Consider the following 20,175-nt stretch of genomic DNA (forward strand, 5'->3'; position numbering starts at 1 on the left):
GGACTAGGTGGCAGGATGGGGCAGTGATGGAGGCAGCGAAGAACAGATTGGCTTTTGGCTATAATCAGTTTTGGAATCAGTGTAAATTAACAAACTAAATTAAGAATCAGTTGAACCAACAGAACATTGCAGGTGGTCAACAAATCAGTGAACATTTAACGGGCATCCTGTCCCTCGTTGAACTAGCAAAGGGACACAATGAGTTAGTGCAAAGAATAGATGAGATCATTCGGAACCAAGATGAAGTAGAGGATAATGTCAATGGCGTGTACGATTCATGTATTAAACAGGGAAAACATTATTAGCGAGGGTTTGCGATATTTTCATGAAGGACACATTCTTGAGTTCATTCTACATATTGCCTTAGAGGGTGGCTTGGGGCGAATAATAACACCTGTCTGGCTCGGTGGTTCGGACAGGTAGTCTCAGTCAGGCGGCCATGCAGTGAGAGTAAGAAATGGGCCCTTCTCCCATTAATAGGGCCACAGGTTTCAATTAAGAACCGGTATCATCTGTTCAAGGTAAAATCCATAGGGCAGGTACAGCAGGGTCACTTTGTCCAGGACCCACCCCTCTTTTTGGCCAAAAACAGTAGCAGTTGGGGTGTGGTAATCGTAAGCGGCTGTGAGCGAAGGGATAACACTTGGTTATGTAGATGCGATGTGACAAAGGATAAAGCTTGTGGGTACACCATGACTCCACAGTCTCCTGTATGTCTAATGACTATGATATCTAAGTGGAAGGGTACACGCATTGGCCACAAGAGAAGGGGAGAGTATTGCCTCACCTCAACAGCAAATCAGTATGAGCATGGGGATCAATACTGCCCACACGTGTCACATGGGTGCAGAAAACCAGATACACAATGATAATGGATGACCAAATGGCGATACCTGTAAGATGGCCGCTAACACAATGATTGGGGTACAAACACCACTCACTGAGGAGGCGGAACAAGCACTTGCACGGTTTGGTATTCTGTTTCCTATTTAGCCTGCAGTCAGTCCTTGATCGCAGTGTCACATCCACAGAACACCTGGTGCTATGCAGCAGCAAAATGTGCAGACTGCCAAAGTGATCGTGTAACTGGGAAAACATGAGTGTTTGGGTGTGGGACAGCACCCATGGTACCGCATCATGTTTATGTGTTGTGTGATAGGCTACGCCATAATAATATGTTTTAATAATCATGGTGTGTTGCTTAAAAAGTATGCTTAGGGGACTTAGGCAACCTAGAACTAGTGGGCCTTTTACAAGAGGGCAAGGGATGAGACCGAGTGAGGGGTCGGAGATGGCTCCTCCCCCTCAAGGCAGGGACTGAAAGGAAATATGGGTTTAGATGGTATTTGGGGAAACTGGTTTGAAAGAACTGAGGGCTAGATTTTAATTTTTTTTTGCATGCATAACGCCCACTTAATATTCATTTTACCGCTGAAATGAGGTATAATGCCCAGATATCGCCCATTTATCCACAAAATGGAAACTGACGGCCATTTTTCCGACTCTTATCGACGAGCTTTATTCTCCTCATGTACGTAATGCTGGGATAAAAATAATACCGCCCACCCACTTTTTTTGGGCAGAATCATCAGAATGGGCGAAACCAATGCACGTAATTAATGCCGAGATTCAATAACATTGACCACCAAGTTTATTTTGTCGTAAACATCACATTTGCCGAAACTAACGCCCAGTCGATCGCCCAGCATCACTTTCGCCACCTTGCACACATCTCACCCACAATATCGCTCACCCCCCAAAAAAAGTGGAACTAACCGGAACTATTCTCAGCAGTATGGACGCCATGTTCTAAATCACATGTCGCATCATTTAAAAGGCTGCTCTGCTTCAACCTCGGGGGAATTCAGATGTACTCTGGAGATCTTTGGAGGTAATGCGAACATCTGAACAAACATCTTTATCATTGGACGAATTTAATAGGTGTCTTCGTCGGGACATTCATTCTTTGTGACCAATTGGTGGAAAACAGAGAGCTATTGCTCACCCTTTCTCACCCTCTCTTGATGACCAATTACATGCTGCAGACTCAAGATGGCAGAAGGTACGCTCAACAGCATCATGTGCCCAATTTAAGACATGCCAGACAGATGAGGACCAGAAGCTATACCCCCCGCAAGTACAGGGAGAAGCAGTCTTACCTCAACTTGCCCGACACCACCTGCCTTCGGAGACTGCGCTTCCGCAAAGAGGTTATCACTGAGGTATGCCAGCTCATAAGGGGAGATCTGCAACCTGCCAGCACCATCAGTACTGCAATGTCCGTCGAGATCAAAGTCACCGTGGCACTGTCGTTCTATGCATTGAGATCTTTTCAGGCCTCAGCTGGCGACATTTGCGGTATGTCTCAGCATGCCACACATTGCTGCATTAGACCGGTAACTGAAGCCCTGTACGCACGCAGAATGGACTTTATCAGCTTCCCTATGACCAGGGAGGCTTAGACTGAGAGGGCTCTAGGATTCTACCGAATTGCTAACTTCCCCAAGGTGCAGGGAGCAATAGACTGTACGCACATCGCGATGTGGGCACCTTTTCAGGATGCAGAGGTTTTCGGGAACCACAAGGGATTGCACTCCCTGAATGTGCAACTCGTTATTGACCACCAGCAAATTATTATGGCAATGAATGCTAAATTTCTGGCCAGCATCCATGATGTTCACATCCTGCGTGAGAGCACTGTATCTGACTTGTTTAACAATCAGCCACAAGGTCAATGCTGGATGCTTGGTGACAAAGGATATGGCCTCGCCACCTGGCTGATGACCCTCTGCGTGACACCCACACCGAAGCCGAGAAGCGATAAGAGAGCCACGGAGCCACTCGCAATATCGTGGAGAAAACCAGCGCTTTGGTTGCCTGCAGCACTCAGGAGGCAAGCTTCAATACCCCCTGAGCAGGTAGTTCAATTCGTGGTGGTGTGCTCCATGTTGCACAACTTGGCTATCAGGAAGGGACAAGAATTGCCAGAAGGGTGTGACAATCCATCTCAGGAGAGAGAGGAAGAGGAGGACGAGGAGGTGGACGCTGACCTCGGGCCACACGATTAGGCTGACGCTGAAGCCATGTCCCCGCCCCCCCTGTAAACCGCATGAAAGTGCCCGTGGTGGCATCACGAGCTCATCAATGAGCGCTTTGCCTGAAAGAACATTAGTAGTATTTACAAGGCTGACACACTGCTGGTGTGCAGGTCATACATCAATGGAGGGCATCACCTTGGTGACAGTTAAAGTTTAAGTTGATTGACGTTAAGTATGATGATATCCTTTGATGTTAAGGAATCACCAGTGTGTAACGATGCAGCTATCTCAGCCAATGCGCATCAAGGTTATGTTAAATAAATAACATTTAAACCAAACATTTGTCTGGAATCGTAAGTATATCTGTAAAAAACAATCCTTGCCCCAACCCCTCCCCCCCCCATTCTCATACCCACCTCTACCCCTTCCCCAACTGTCTCCAAGCCGCCTGGCCGAGGAGTTCCTCAGGCGCTGCTTCGTGGTGGTGGGTTGGGAGATGACGGCTGAATCGCTGCTTGGACGGATACGGGAGAGGACGGTCCCGAGGTGGGAATATGCTCTGAGCCAGAAGCAAGATGTTGCTTCTGGCTCTCATGTGTCATTGGCAATGGGGGTGCAGTGCCGCGCTCCGGGACCACTGGGAGCCCTCTGCCACCAGTGTTCCTGGCTACCAGCTGCAGGGCCTCCTTCATCCCTTCCTTGTTATATATTATTTGTTGGACAAAAACTTGGTGCCAACTATGTTCTGGGTGCTTAGTAAGCTTTTTGCTGCTGGTGAATCTCCCTTGTGCCTCCCCCAACTGCCAAACAAGCACACACAACCCCCACACATGCTTTCAGTCCCTCTCTGCTCCCTCTCTGTCTCCTCTTCTGCACATGTAATGATGACCCCTGACCTCCTGAATCGCGGGAAACAAGCTTTGCCATGCCATTGCTAAGGGCGGCGACACTTTACGGCAGAAGGTCAGAAAGATTTAATGCTATCGCCCATTTCATACCGCCAAATTTTTTAAATGGAGACTGGCGTCTTTGAGAATGGGCGACAAGCCAGCAATCTGAAAACCCATTTTTACCACCTACGCTATAAATACCGCCCATTTTGGGGCGATCTGCACAAAAGTGTAAAATCTAGCCCTGAAAGTTGCAGCCTTTCCTGCAACAGTGGATCCAGGAATCTTAAACTGCTACAATTGATGTACATCTTCTTCTTCTTAGGCAGTCCCCCAGAGTCGAGGATGAATTACTCCCACACCAATATTATGGGTTCTAAGGTGACGAATGAGTCCTATGCGGGATCTACAGACTCCGCCACAGGTGGAGCAGGTGGTGGTTGAAGGGATGGGTGGGTGGGAAGATTGGTTTGGCATATGCTTCTTTCGCTGTTTGTACTTGGCATATATGCCACAAATGCTTCACCTACTTTTTTTTATTGGGTAGGATTATGCGCCACCAGAGTGGGGGATGTACTATCGTGCAACTAGCAGTGGCAATTGTGCTAGCCTGCATACTGCAGTGGCAGTTGCTCTGGACGGAGGAGGTGCTCCCAGTGGGAGGGGGTTAAATGTCCGGCATTGGGCTGAAGATTTTTTTTGTGGGTCCAGGAAGAGGATGCCTCCTTACAAAGCAGTGCATGTATGGTGCAAGTGGGGCATAAGAATTTCACATCCAGGGTCCTATTAAGGGCATAGGATCTTGATATGCATAATTAAGGAGCCGAGCGCCTGTTTCAGGCAAGCGCCCCAGAAGTCGAAAAGTCACCTGAGCCAATATGATGTCTGATGCACTTCAGGCGTAGTTGTGCCTGGAAGAGCATGCCATGAAATTCAAAGATCTAACACCAATTTTACACCACAAAAAAAAACTAGTTGAATTTCTCCCCCACAGTGGAGGAATTTTAACCGAAAAAAACGGGTGGGTTTGGAGTGTGGGGGTTGATTAAATTGTTAAAAATCTGAATCCCGACCTGAACCTGTCTCCAACCCGCACACTTCGGGTTTTAATGGATTCAGGAGGTAAATGCCTTTATAGCTACCTCCTTGATTCAATATCCCCGCCGAACCCCTCACCATGAGGCCTCTGATCGCTTTCCTGGACCCCCACCCCACTCTACCCCACTCACGATAATCCTGAGGCCGACCACGATCCTGCAGTGGCCTTCCCCGATCTTCCCTTCCCTCTTCCCCCCCCCCCACCCCACTACACCCCCAATCATCCTGAGATCAACCACGATCCTACGGTGGCCAGCCTCTATCTTCTCTTCCCTCGCAACCCCACCCCCTGATCACTCGACGGCCCCAATTGCAACCCACTGGAAAGCGTGCGTGTGTGGACATCAGACAAGGGCAGAATCAGGTTACTTGAGATCAAATAACCTGCTGATGCTCAATGTCTGAATTCAACCCTGAAAAATGGTCATTTGAGTGAGGTGCCAAGGGGCTTGGCATTGCTTTTAAAATGACACCCCTGTATGAGTCGGCACCTTCAGGAGAGGAGAAAATAGTACCAAAAAAATTGAAAATGGTGAATAGATAAATGAAGTGTTGTCCATATTTTTAATAACTGCTTTCAAAATACAAATATTGGATAGTTGTTAGCATCATAAACATTATAAAATTGTCTATACCTACTTCATCGGTTGTTATTATGGTAAAGGTATAATTACCTAATTTAAAATGTGGTTCAGTTTTAGTTTATGGTTGAAATATTTTTTTTGCATTTAACTGAATTAATTTTATGTTGATAGAATGCCACTTACATCTTTAAATCCAGAATTGCATTTATTAAGCAATATGACAGCAATGGAAACTAAAAATATGCCATTCAATGGTCATTTATTCAAACCTAAAGCTTGGCACATATTATTGAAAGGGTTGGAGAAATGTTCTGTCCGAGTGAACTACTGTACACTACAGTTAAATCTGAAACAAAGGCCTTTCATCTCACACTTCCAAATGTCTAAGTTTTAATCAGTAATATTTAAGATAATGCCATACTACAGTGCAGTATTGTTAAAATAGAATACATTGGGTCTGTTAAAATCTGACCAATTCTTAATCAAACAAAATGTTTTACTATAAAGTTGAGAGACACACACACTAAAATGGCCCTGGAATTGGTGTAATTGCTGAATATAGTTGAGATGATATTGGCTCATAAAATAATTGTACATATAAAGCTGGTGTTTATTATAGCCACCTTTGTCTCTCCAATTGTTGCAACCGTGCATGCTTCTTATAAAAACCTGCAAACTCTGCACCCAAGTTTTCTGTTCATGAACAGTTTTGTATTAAAAAGCAACACAATACTATTTAGATCAATTTTAAAAGAAATGTAATATATATGTGTGTATGTGTGTGTGTGTATGCATTTAGTTAGCCAGATGTCTGACATGTATGGAAACCCATTACTATGTTTAAGAGTCTTCTAATCAAGCTATTCAGAAATCAGCATTCACCTGTAGGATTTCTGTTTACCCAATATAAAGTGCACATTCTCTCTCCATAGGGACACATCCCACTTACCCAAATACAGAGAACTTAGTCACAGATTGACAGGGTTTAAAACCTAAAAAAATGCACAGGGGTGATCCTGGACTTTCGTTTCACCAGCTAAAACTAGGTCATGTACCAGTACAGAGCACTGCTTGATTAGCTGGGACCACAATACCCATTTGGATCTTGGACTGCATGATTATCTGGAGCCAAGAATCTTGGTGACAGATCTACCCCTCCAGATTCTATCAGTAAGCTGGGCTAGCTGGCCAATCATTAATAATGCTATGAAGTACTCTGGACCTGCCTGGTTCAGGTATCCTGGTTTGACTTTGTTGCAAGGTTCCATCAACAGGTGTATCATCTTGGAGCCACCTCAATCTCAAAGAGATCCCACTTTCCTTTACCCCTCCCAACTTGGATAGCAACTAGTTGGCCACGTTAATATTGTGTGTTGTGATTAATAGAAATCCAATACACAGTATTACAGTAAGGATATCCAAAATCAGAATAAACCAAAGCTAGGTGATTTTGTCGCGGCCATTTCTAGAAACAATGGTTAGCAGGAATCATTATGTTTTGCATTCCTAGTTCATTTTAATCTTGGGGCTGTAGATCCATAAATGATCACTTGGAATTCCATTAAATAACTCCACTTGTAAGGTGTTGCTTCAGAAATGTATCAGTCCATAAATTCTAACAAGGCATGGAAATTTAGGAATGGTACATAAGCTAACACAAGAAAATTATCATCTTTAAAGATATTTGAGTAAATAAATATATATGGTATGTTAAAATAAGTCACAGGAGTAACAACCATCCCATTTGCTGAAAAAGAATTTACTTAATAACATTAGGATGGCTTATGGTACAGGGTTTTAAGATTAGCTCAAGTGTCTGAAACTGGGATGCAAAACATGTTTGTGTGATAGAAATGGTTTAAAAATGGTTCTTCGTTGGTACATAACTAAGATAGTCTGCACATTACATCAATGAAAAATGTAACTTAACTATGGTTTTATAGCTCTATTGAAGTGTGTAGTATTTGAAATTTAAATTTGACAAATTTTTATATTACAATCTGAAGCAGTTTATTTATTGCACTATAAATGACTGGAAACTAGGATGACTTCCAAACATAAAGTTTGGTTGCCAAACCAACCCACTTAAAATGTAAAATGTCAAACTAAAACTGCCTTGACTTGGACTTCTGCTGCCTATTATCCAAACTAAAATTGGCTTAACTACTCTATTTCACAAGTTACATGACATTCAGTATTATACATGTTGCAAGCTTATAAGATGCAACAACAGTAATTATGATAGACACTTTGCAACTAATCCATGGTCAAAGGTTTGTGGCTTTTTGGCACAGTATCGGTTCAAATTTGGAGGGGCGAAACTGGTCCAGATCAAATTTACATAAGATGTAGTGTAACCTGGTCTTATGTCAAGACTTCAACCCTGGTTTCCTAATGATAGCAAAAATGGTTGAGTTGGCCCATGGTATAGTCTTGCCTCAGCTGGCACAGAGGGTGGACCTTGCTGAATTTTCTAACAGGAATCCCTCCCCTAATTTGAAATGAACGGAAAGCCTGACCATTGAAGCCTGACTTGTAGCACACTCGACTGGGGAATAGAAAATCTACCATTGCAACAGCTGTTAAAGGGTGCAGCTTGTTATTAAAGGGAAACTTATGGCATTGACAGAAAAATTGACTCATTGTTCTCAATGGTATAGGAGAACATGTGGGTAGCACTGCTACCTTTGATGCAGTAAGCTTTGCGGTCTTGCAGCAGGAAAGGAAAGTGTCTCTATTTGTAGTCAAAGGCCAATTTCTAGTAAAAGTCCAGGTGGAATTGGCATGGAGGGATGTCACTGACTGAGGCCATGCAGATTCCTGAAACTGGCTCCAAATGAGGAATAAGTTTGTTGGTATCAGGAGGGAAGTGAAGGTAACTGTTTTCAATGTTGTTCATATTTCTTGTGGGGACCACCAACTATTGCACAAACCTAAGTTGGGATAGGCCACACCCTCCGGATGGTCCCATTTGAAGCACTGCACAAAAGCTATTGCCCTTTTGAACACCTCTCTTGAAGGTAGAGGAGGTGGGCAAGGAACTTTGTGTGCTTTAGGGTTTATCAGTGGGGTCAGTAGCAATGGATGCAGAGGATAGCCATTAATACAATGCTTCTTCCTCTTCAAATAATGTGGGCACTGTGAGCTGCTACACAATGAAGGCATCATGGCTCCTTCCTGGATAATGGTCACTGAAATACTGTTTTTTTTTAATTCACTCCGGGATGTGGGCATCGCTGGCAAGACCAGCATTTATTTCCTATCCCGAATTGTCCTTGAGAAGATGGTGGTGAGCCGCCTTCTTGAATGGCTACAGTCCGTGTGGTGAAGGTTCTCCCACAATGCTGTTAGGGAGGGAATTCCAGGATTTTGACCCAGCGACGATGAAGGAACGGTGATATACTTCCAAGTATACTTTTAAGAAAGGAGGGAGAGAGAAAACAGGGAATTATAGACCGGTTAGCCTGACATCAGTAGTGGGGAAAATGTTGGAATCAATTATTAAAGATGAAATAGCAGCGCATTTGGAAAGCAGTGACAGGATCAGTCCAAGTCAGCATAGATTTATGAAAGGGAAATCATGCTTGACAAATCTTCTAGAATTTTTTGAGGTTGTAACTAGTAGAGTGGGCAAGGGAGAACCAGTGGATGTGGTGTACTTGGACTTTCAAAAGACTTTTGACAAGGTCCCACACAAGAGATTGGTGTGCAAAATTAAAGTACATGGTATTGGGGGCTAATGTATTGATGTGGATAGAGAACTGGTTGGCAGACAGGAAGCAGAGAGTCGGGATAAACTGGTCCTTTTCAAAATGGCAGGCAGTGACTAGTGGGGTGCCGCAGGGCTCAGTGTTGGGACCCCAGCTATTTACAATATACATTAATGATTTGTATTGAGTGTAATATCTCCAAGTTTGCAGATGACACGAAGCTGGGTGGCGGTGTGAGCTATGAGGAGGATGCTATGAGGCTGCAGGGTGACTTGGGACAGGTTAGGTGAGTGGACAAATGCATGGCAGATGCAGTATAATGTGGATAAATGTGAGATTATCCACTTTGGTGGCAAAAACACAAAGGCAGAATATTATCTGAATGGCGGCAGATTAGGAAAAGGGAGGTGCAACAAGACCTGGGTGTCATGGTACATCAGTCATTGAAAGTTGGCATGCAGGTACAGCAGGCGGTGAAGAAGGCAAATGGTATGTTGGCCTTCATAGCTAGGGGATTTGAGTATAGGAGCAGGGAGGTCTTACTGCATTTGTACAGGGCCTTGGTGAGGCCTCACCTGGAATATTGTGTTCAGTTTTGGTCTCCTAATCTGAGGAGGGAAGTTCTTGCTATTGAGGGAGTGCAGCGAAGGCTCTCCAGACTGATTTCCGGGATGGCAGGACTGACATATGAAGAGAAACTGGATCAACTGGGCCTGTATTCACTGGAGTTTAGAAGGATGAGAGGGGATCTCATAGAAACATATAAAATTTTGACGGGACTGGACAGGTTAAATGCAGGAAGAATGTTCCCGATGTTGGGGAAGTTCAGAACCAGGGGACACAGTCTAAGGATAAGTGGTAAGCCATTTAGGACCGAGATGAGGAGAAACTTCTTCACTCAGAGAGTTGTTAACCTGTGGAATTCTCTACTACAGAGAGTTGTTGATGCCAGGTCATTGGATATACTCAAGAGGGAGTTGGATATGGCCCTTATGGCTAAAGGGATCAAGGGGTATGGAGAGAAAGCAAGAAAGGGGTACTGAGGTGATGATCAGCAATGATCTTATTGAATGGTGGTGTAGGCTCGAAGGGCTGAATGGCCTACTCCTGCACTTATTTTCTATGTTTCTATGTTAAGTCAGGATGAACAGTAATCGAGTAAAAACCCTTTTGGTACACGTAGGTCAAGTCTCTGATATGAAGTGCTGTGATGCCTATATGGTGTCTGCCATATATAATGCATTGCACTCAAGGAAAGTCTACCACCCAGTGAAAGCTAGGTGACCTATACAGCTGATGCCTCCTTTCCATAGGGAAAGTTATGAGGGCATTACCACTTGCTAACATGTGTGTGTGCAGTACAGACTGCCTGATGCAGCAGATGTCCCTTGTGATGGATTGGAAGGATGAGCTGGCATGAAAACTTCATGCTGCGATAGCCTTCTTTTCTTTGAAAGAGCTGTCCCTGTTCCAAATGCTGTCTACAAGTTATCCTGCAACAAACTATACATTTCTGTGGCAGCTGTTCTTATGAACAAAGAAAGGTCTATCTCTTATATGTTCAGGTAAGTATGGAAAACCTGGGTCCTGGAGGCAGTGCTGGGTGACAGACCAGAACACCTCAGGTATATCTGCATCTGCATTTGATGAACTCTTCATTTAAATCTAAATTATTCTCAAAATTATGCATTATATTTGGAACGGCCGAAGGAACACCTCACCAATTTGCACGTTGCAATTTAAAAACCAGCAGAAACCAAAAATAATGAAGAAAAACATTGGCAAGGGAAAAAAACCAAAATGGGAAAAATGGTGGAGTACCTTTCAAAACCAAACAATGCAAAATATAAATAAAAATGAAAAAAAAACATAATTGAAATGAGACCCAAATTGCCCGTTGAAATATCAAACTCAATGGGAATTGGGTCACGATCAAGGCCAGGTTTTCTAATCTGTGCTCAGTGCCAGCCAGGCTCTATACCATGGGTGAAACCGCAAAGAATGAGAGCATTTGAGTCCAAGTGCAGGACTTCTCCAATGCATCAACAAACAACTGGATTCGGCAATGCTAAACACAATCTATTTATTTAATATTGTGTACTTAGATTTGTTTAAAAATGAGGTGTACCATTTTATGCTCGCAAGTATAATTTTAGATAAGTACTTTGCAACAATATGCTTTGCGATGTCTTATGGCATTATCCTTACATTCAGTCCGTATGAATCGAATTATTTGTGAGTTCCATTCTCTATTTTAGTTTTAGATTCAAAGTGCGCAAAGTGATACAGCAATATTAAAAATGTTCTGTTTAATTTTCAAACAGCAGGATTTGGTAACCAATGTTACCTTTCTGTGACGTTTACATTCTTAGATTTTTATTATAAATCATAAACAAAGCTGTATTTTTGTGTATGTAGTAATAAAAATGAATAGCTGTTTGGTGAAAGGAATTTGGGGTGTTGAACTCCTGTCTGAGATCTGTGTTACAAAACCAGTAAAAACATCAACTGTATTATTGGCAAAAACCATAGACTAAGGTGACACATAAAAAGCAATGTGAAAACATAAAAATATAAAAGGTGCAGTGTAATGTAAACAAAATATGTGTTTAAATATCTTTAGATCACAGAAAGTTCCATACATCTGCAAGTCAAGAAGCTGGATAAGATCCAGAAACTAGGATTCACCAGCCTCTCAAACATCTGTACATGCAAATAGGGATCGACAAAGAACCGAGTCAAAGAACTAAGAGATTAATTTAGCAGGTTTCAAAATAACTGGTTTAGAAGCTTGAGGTCCAAAGAATTCCTAAATTCCACTGAAAAAGAAAGTGATTATTGCTGTAAATTGGTAAATGTGGGTGAAACTGATCCGAGAATATATAGTATGTATGCTGTGGTGTTCAGATGGAAATATATCCATCATTTGGTAAGCGGGTGGGTTCTAATCTTAAATTCCCAGGCATGACTGCAATATTCTATGGTGATTTCTTAGGCATAGAGTGCATATATATATATATCCATAAACACCTTCCATGCCCTGGAAATGAACAAAGAACTTTGCATTGTCAAAACCTTGTTTTTTTTATATATAGGTTTTAATGGTATAGAATCTAACATCAGTCAAAATGCACATCCCTACAAGCAACACTTTTACTTTGATTCAGTGTTACTCATCTTGTCCATTGTTTCCACAATGAGCTCAGATGTCCAGGTTGCTTCTCCTAGGCTGTTGAGGGCCTTGCAAGTATATTTGCCATCATCATGTGCAGATACCTCAGAAACAATCAAACAGCAGTTTCCATCTTCATCGTATTCGATTTGGTAGTGACGAGACTCCTTGATAGGCTGCTCACCCTTGTACCAGATAACTTCAGGATCAGGGTAGCCTGTGAAGAATATGCAACCATTACACTGTTAGAAGTGCTCATATACACAAATTATGCGGTTACTTTTCAACAAATAAACTACCAGTTTTCACTGGCAGCTTGATCCTTCAGTGCAGTTTGCAACTCACAATAATTCTTATCTGAAAATGATTGAGCTGTTGGCTGGAATGCTCCGCTTTAGCACATCTGGCTTATGTTGAGAGCGAATATTGCAAAATGTTGCACCTTTGCCCTTGATTTTCTGGCCAATAATTTTGATGGTCAGAAAATTATGTTTGCAGTCTTTATTAAATTAATTATTAGATTGTTTTCTTTCCAAATTAATGAACATGAAATTGTTCTGGATGATTATATATGTTATCATTTACTGCTAGATTTTTGTAACAATGTTGATTACCACAGAAATGAGAATGTTAAACCTTTCCGATATGAACAGAAAGATTAACCACTTAAGGGTATACTTGTTTGTGCCCACATTTTACATGTTTGATTGAAACAGGAATTGTGTGTGTTGTAATACCCTGTAATATAGAAACATAGAAAATAGGTGCAGGAGTAGGCCATTCGGCCCTTCTAGCCTGCACCGCCATTCAATGAGTTCATGGCTGAACATTCAACTTCAGTACCCCATTCCTGCTTTCTCGCCATACCCCTTGATCCCCCTAGTAGTAAGGACCTCATCTAACTCCTTTTTGAATATATTTAGTGAATTGGCCTCAACAACTTTCTGTGGTAGAGAATTCCACAGGTTCACCACTCTCTGGGTGAAGAAGTTCCTCCGCATCTCGGTCCTAAATGGCTTACCCCTTATCCTTAGACTGTGACCTCTGGTTCTGGACTTCCCCAACATTGGGAACATTCTTCCTGCATCTAACCTGTCTAACCCCGTCAGAATTTTAAATGTTTCTATGAGGTCCCCTCTCATTCTTCTGAACTCCAGTGAATACAAGCCCAGTTGATCCAGTCTTTCTTGATAGGTCAGTCCCGCCATCCCGGGAATCAGTCTGGTGAACCTTCGCTGCACTCCCTCAATAGCAAGAATGTCCTTCCTCAGGTTAGGAGACGAAAACTGTACACAATACTCCAGGTGTGGCCTCACCAATGCCCTGTACAACTGTAGCAACACCTCCCTACCCCTGTACTCAAATCTCCTTGCTATGAAGGCCAACATGCCATTTGCTTTCTTAACCGCCTGCTGCACCTGCATGCCAACCTTCAATGACTGATGTACCATGACACCCAGGTCTCTTTGCACCTCCCCTTTTCCTAATCTGTCACCATTCAGATAATAGTTTGTCTCTCTGTTTTTACCACCAAAGTGGATAACCTCACATTTATCCACATTATACTTCATTATACTTCATATGTTTGATAATTAGCAAATAGAGATGTTTCCTTAACATAAGTAAGTGATGTACCAAGTAATTAAGCAGCGAATTAGGTCCAGACTGGAGATACTCAGTCTGAAAGTTGTTAAGGAGGAGCTGCTGAATACTACTGTTTGCAAAGTTCACGAGGTAGATAGGTAAGTAAGACATTTAGCCCATCTTAGTCCAAATGAAATACCCCATTAGAGGCTAGCACATGGGGTCTGAAATTTGTGTGTCTGTATGGAAAATGGTGGAGATTTTAGTTCTCGAAATAACTCTGTGCATCTAGTTTATTCCCCTGTGCTATCGGGGGTTGTTGGGGGAGGTTGAGGGTTGGGGGGGGAGGGGGCCGCGGGTGGAGAAAGGTAGGGGCAGAGGCTATGCAAGGAAAATATAAAATTGTTTACATTTGCACAATGACAGAGGGAGAGATGTTTGGGTTGGTTGTTGAATGGGTGTGATATCGCTGGTGCGCCTCTAGCGCCAGCCCAAAACAGCAGTCCGGAAGCCCAAACCACTTTCAGATTTGGGCCACAGTAATATTTTCTCAGTGAGCTGCAGCTGCCAAACAGGCGTTCTGCTCCAGCTTGCCGGTCTGTTGAGGAAGAAAATCAGTCGGCATTGCACAGAATTCTGTTCTTCCAGGCTGCTCAAAAATCTTTAACAAAACCCCAAAAACTTAGCTTTTGAGAAAGGTCTCCAGTAGTCCCTTTAAAGAAAGCGGTTAAGCCTCCAATGGTCCCTTTAAGGACCACCGGTGAGGCCTCTCAACGCCTGGAGAAAGTGGGACTGGAATGTGCCATGCATGCTTTGCACATTTCTCCTTGAAAGTTGTAATTCCCGTAGTATCCTGATTTTCATAATTAAACGTTTGGCTGGGAGTTCTCGTCACCCATTTAAAGGCCTGCCTGAAAGTTGATTCCTATGGTCCCCATCAGAATTTCAATTACTGGTTGCCTTTTTTCAGATGAGGAATGGGTTGAAAGCCTCCACCAGAATGTTTTTACATAATATCAAATTATCCTTTCTATGAACAAAAGCAAGCAAAGAGGCGGCAGAGGTCAGGACCTGGCATATAAGCCGAAGTGTTAAATGGCTAGTGTTCAGCACAGTAGTAAAGATAAGGAAAAAATGTAACAGCAGCCATAAAAGAATGTCACAGCTAGTTTTCCTTCTACCCAGCTACAACAAATGTTTTTCTCTCAGGATATCGTCGATGTTTTTTAATATTCAAACTCACATGAGAGTTTAACTGGTTCTTCTTGGAGCCAATCATAATAGGATATTTGGAAATAGTAGCGGCTTTGACCATAATCTTTCAATGCTCCTTAAATCTGTAAATTGTGCTTTGGGACTGGAGAGTAGCCAGTGCAGTACAGCAGCAACAATTTGCACTTATATAGCACTTTAATGTCCATGGCCTTGCCGCTTCCTATCTCTGTAACCTCCTCCAGCCCCATAACCCTTCAAGATCTCTGTGCTCCTCGAATTCTGGCAGCCTGCAGATGCCCAAATTTAATCGCTCCATCACTGAAGGCCGCGTCTCAGCTGCCTAGCCCCAAAGTTCTGGAATTCCCTCCTAAACATCTCTGCCTTTCTACCTCTCTTTCCTCTTTTAAGAAACTCTTTAAAACCTATCTCTTTGACCAAGCTTTCTCCTTACAAGACTCTGTGTCAAATGTTGCTTTATAACGCTCCTGTGAAGGACCTTGGGATGTTTTACTATGTTAAAGGCATTATATAAATGCAAGTTGTTATTGTAGTTGTAACAATAATAAGAGAAAACCAGACGGACCAGTCGACTCTGCAAAGTCCTCCTCACTAACATCTGGGGACTTGTGCCAAAATTGGGACTAGTCAAGCAACAGCCTGATATGGTCATACTCACAGAATCATACCTTTCATCCAATGGCCCAGACTCCTCCATCACCATCCCTGGGTACGTCCTGTCCCACCGGCAGGATAGACCTACCCGAGGGGATGGCACAGTTGTATACAGTGGGGAGGGAGTGATCCTGGGAGTCCACAACATTGACTTTGGACCCCATGAAGTCTCATGTCTTCGGGTCAAGCATGGGCAAGGAAACCTCCTGCTGATTGCCATCTACTGCCCTCCCTCAGCTGATGAATCAGTACTCCTCCATGTTGAACATCACTTGAAAAAAGTACTGAGGGTAGCAAAGGCACAGAATGTACTCTGGGTGGGGGACTTCAATGTCCAGCACCAAGAGTGGCTCAGTAGCACCACTACTGATCGAACTGGCCGAGTCCTGAAGGACATAGCTGCCAGACTGGGCCTGCAGCAGGTGGTGAGAAGCAACACGAGGGAAAAACCTACTTGACCTTGTGCTCCCCAATCTACCTGTCGCAGATGCATCTGTCCACGACAGCAGTGGTAGCAGTGATCACCGCACAGTCATTGTGGAGATGATGTCCCATTTTCATACTGAAGACACCCTCCATCGTATTGTGTGGTGCTACCACTGTGCTAAACGGGACAGATTCAGAACAGATCTAGCAGCTCAAAACAGGGCATCCATGAGGCTCTGATGGCCATCAGCAGCAGCAGAAATGTATTCCACCACAATCTGTAACCTCATGGCCCGGCATATCCTCACTCTACCATTACCATCAAGCCAAGAGACCAACCCTGGTTCAATGAGGGTGGCAGAAGAGCATGCCTGGTGCAGCACCAGCCCTACCTGAAAATGAGGTACTAAACGGGGGAAGCTGCAACATAGGACTACATGCATGCTATGCAGCGGCAGCATGCTATAAACAGAGCAAAGCAACCCCACAATCAACAGATCAGATCAAAGCTCTGCAGGCCTTCCACATCCAGTTGTGAATGGTGGTGGACAATTAAACAACTAACAGGAGGAGACTCCATGAATATCCCTGTTATATCGGTGTACTTGTATTTATTCTGTACAGCCACCAGAGGGCTCCCTTGGGAACACAGGTATTTAAGGAGGCTTTACAGGTTGGAGAGGCACTCTGGAGACCTGCAATAAAAGACTAAGGTCACAATTTACTTTGAGCTCACAGTGATCAGTCTGACTCTTTCTCCATATACAACAACTGGCGATGAGATACAGATAGCGAACCCAAAGATGCAGAGAACAGTGGGCATCCTGGAGAAATTCTCACAGGGAGATGATTGGGAAACTTTTGTGGAGCAACTTGACCAATGCTTCGTGGCCAACGAGCTAGATGGGGAAGAGAGCGCTGCCAAACGAAGGGCGATCCTCTTCACTGTCTGTGGGGCACCAACGTATGGCCTCATGAAGAATCTCCTCACTCCACGGAAACCCACGGAGAAATCGTATGACGATTTGTGCACACTGGTCCGAGAGCATTTGAACCCGAAGGAAAGCGTTCTGATGGCGAGGTACCTACAAAAGATCTGAAGGCCAGGAAATGGCGAGTTATGTTGCCGAGCTAAGACGCCTTGCAGGACATTGTGAATTTGAAGGACATTTGGAGCACATGCTCAGAGACTTTTTTGTATTTGGCATTGGCCACGAAACCATACTTCGCAAACTTTTGACTGTAGAGACCCCAACCTTGAGTAAGGCCATAGCGATAGCCCAGGTGTTCATTGCCAGCAGTGGCAATATGAAGCAAATCTCTCAGCACACAAGTGCTGCTACAAGTACTGTAAAAAAACTAATGTTGCTTTTGAATCATAATGTTCAGGGCAGGTCACAGATACCTGCTGCTACACGTCCGTAGATGTCTTAGAGTCCACCATCAAGGGTGATGAATGCAAGGCCATGTTGGCGCTGTGAGGGTGATCATTGTTTCCATTCATGCTGATTCAAAGAAAACATTTGCAAGGGCTGTGGAACAATGGGACACCTCCAACGAGTGTGCAGGCGAGCTGTGAAGCCTGTTAAACCTGCAAACCACCATGTTGCAAAGGAGGACAGATCCATGGAGGATCACGACGAACCAGAGCCTCAGATTGAGGAGGCAGAGATACATAGGGTGCACACATTTACCATAAATTGTCCCCCGATAATGCTGAATGCTGAACTAAATGGACCCCCGGTGTCAATGGAGCTGGACACGGGCGCGAGCCATCCACCATGGGCAAAAAGACTTTCGAAAGGTTGTGGTACAACAAGGCCTCAAGGCCAGTCTTAACTCCAGTTCGCACAAAACTAAGAACTTGCATGAAAGAACAGATTCCTGTAATCGGCAGTGCGACCGTAAAGGTCTCCTACGATGGAGCGGTGCACAAGCTACCACTCTGGGTGGTACCGGGCGATGGTCCCATGCTGCTCGGCAGGAGCTGGCTGGGAAAGATACGCTGGAACTGGGACGAGGTCCGAGCGCTATCGCCCAGGTCTTAAAACAAATTTCCTTCGCTGTTTGAACCAGGCATCGGGAAATTCCAAGGAGCAAAAGTGCAGATCCACCTAATTCCGGGGGTACGAACCATCCATCACAAGGTGAGAGCAGTACCATACATAAAAACAAACAAACATAGAAAATAGGTGCAGGTATAGGCCATTCGGCCCTTTGAGCCTGCACTACCATTCAATAAGATCATGGCTGATCATTCACCTCAGTACGCCTTTTGTGCTTTTTCTGCATACCCCTTGAGCCCTTTAGCAGTAAGGGCCATATCTAACTCCATCTTGAATATATCCAATAAACTGGCATCAACAACTCTCTGCGGTAGCGAATTCCACAGGTTAACAATTCTCTGAGTGAATAAGTTTCTCGTCATCTCAGTCATAAATGGCTTACCCCTTATCCTTAGACCGTGTCCCCAGCTTCTGGACTTCCCCAACATCGGGAACATTCTTCCTGCATCTAACCTATCCAGTCCCATCAGAATTTTATATGTTTTTTGAGATCTCCTCTCATCCTTCTAAACTCCAGTGAATATAGGCCCAGTCGATCCAGTCTCTCCTCATATGTCAGTCCTGCCATCCCAGGAATCAGTCTGGTGAACCTTTGCTGCACTCCTTCAATAGCAAGAACGTCCTTCCTCAGATTAGGAGACCAAAACTGAACACAATATTCCAGGTGAGGCCGCACCAAGGCCCTGTACAAATGCAGTAAGACCTCCCTGCTCCTATACTCAAATCCCCTAGCTATGAAGGCCAACATACCATTTGCCTTCTTCACAGCCTGCTGTACCTGCATGCCAACTTTCAATGACTGATGTACCATGACACCCAGGTCTCGTTGCACCTCCCCTTTTCCTAATCTGCCGCGATTCAGATAATATTCTGCCTTTGTATTTTTGCCACCAAAGTGGATAACCTCACATTTATCCACATTATACTGCATCTGCCATGCATTTGTCCACTCACGTAACCTGTCCAAGTCACCCTGCAGCCTCTTAGCATCCTCCTCACAGCTCACACCGCCACCCAGCTTCGTGTCATCTGCAAACTTGGAGATATTACACTCAATTCCTTCATCTAAATCATTGATGCATGTTGTAAATAGCTGGGATCCCATCACTGAGCCCTGCGGTACCCCACTCGTCACTGCCTGCCATTCTGAAAAGGAACCGTTTATCCTGACTCTCTGCTTCCCGCCCGCCAACCAGTGGAAAATGATCACCAATGCATCCACTATTTCTAGGGCCACTTCCTTACGTACTCTGGAATGCAGAATATCAGGCCCCGGAGATTTATCGGCCTTCAATCCCATCAATTTCCCGAACACAATTTCCCGCCTAATAAGGATATCCTTCAGTTCCTCCTTCTCACTCGACTCATTTGTCCCCTAGTACATTCGAAAGGTTATTTGTGTCTTCCTTCGTGAAGACAGAACCAAAGTATTTGTTCAATTGGTCTGCCATTTCTTTGTTCCCCATTATAAATTCGCCCGAATCCGACTGCAAGGGACCTACGTTTGTATTCACTAATCTTTTTCTCTTCATATATTTATAGAAGCTTTTGCAGTCAGTTTTTATGTTTCCTGCAAGCTTCCTCTCGTACTCTATTTTCCCCCTCTTAATTAAACCCTTAGTCCTCCTCTGTTGAATTCTAAATTTCTCCCGGTCCTCAGGTTTGTTGCTTTTTCTAGCCAATTTATATGCCTCTTCCTTGGTTTTAACACTATCCTTAA

General features: G+C 43.9%; 1 protein-coding gene across 4 annotated transcripts in view; it reads right to left on the bottom strand.

Moving 5' to 3' along the window:
* Positions 1–12,380: 12,380 nt before the first annotated feature.
* mylka (myosin, light chain kinase a) overlaps positions 12,381–20,175 on the bottom strand; it is a 579,206-nt gene continuing 571,411 nt past the window's right edge. For all 4 annotated transcript variants that reach the window (XM_070875645.1, XM_070875646.1, XM_070875644.1 and 1 more), the window contains one exon: positions 12,381–12,709. In XM_070875645.1, coding sequence (XP_070731746.1) covers positions 12,474–12,709 — 236 coding nt within the window. In that variant the 3' untranslated portion in view covers positions 12,381–12,473. The remainder of the gene's footprint in view (positions 12,710–20,175) is intronic.

Source organism: Pristiophorus japonicus, chromosome 3 (assembly GCF_044704955.1).
Source record: "Pristiophorus japonicus isolate sPriJap1 chromosome 3, sPriJap1.hap1, whole genome shotgun sequence".
NCBI classification, from domain to species: Eukaryota; Metazoa; Chordata; class Chondrichthyes; family Pristiophoridae; genus Pristiophorus; species Pristiophorus japonicus.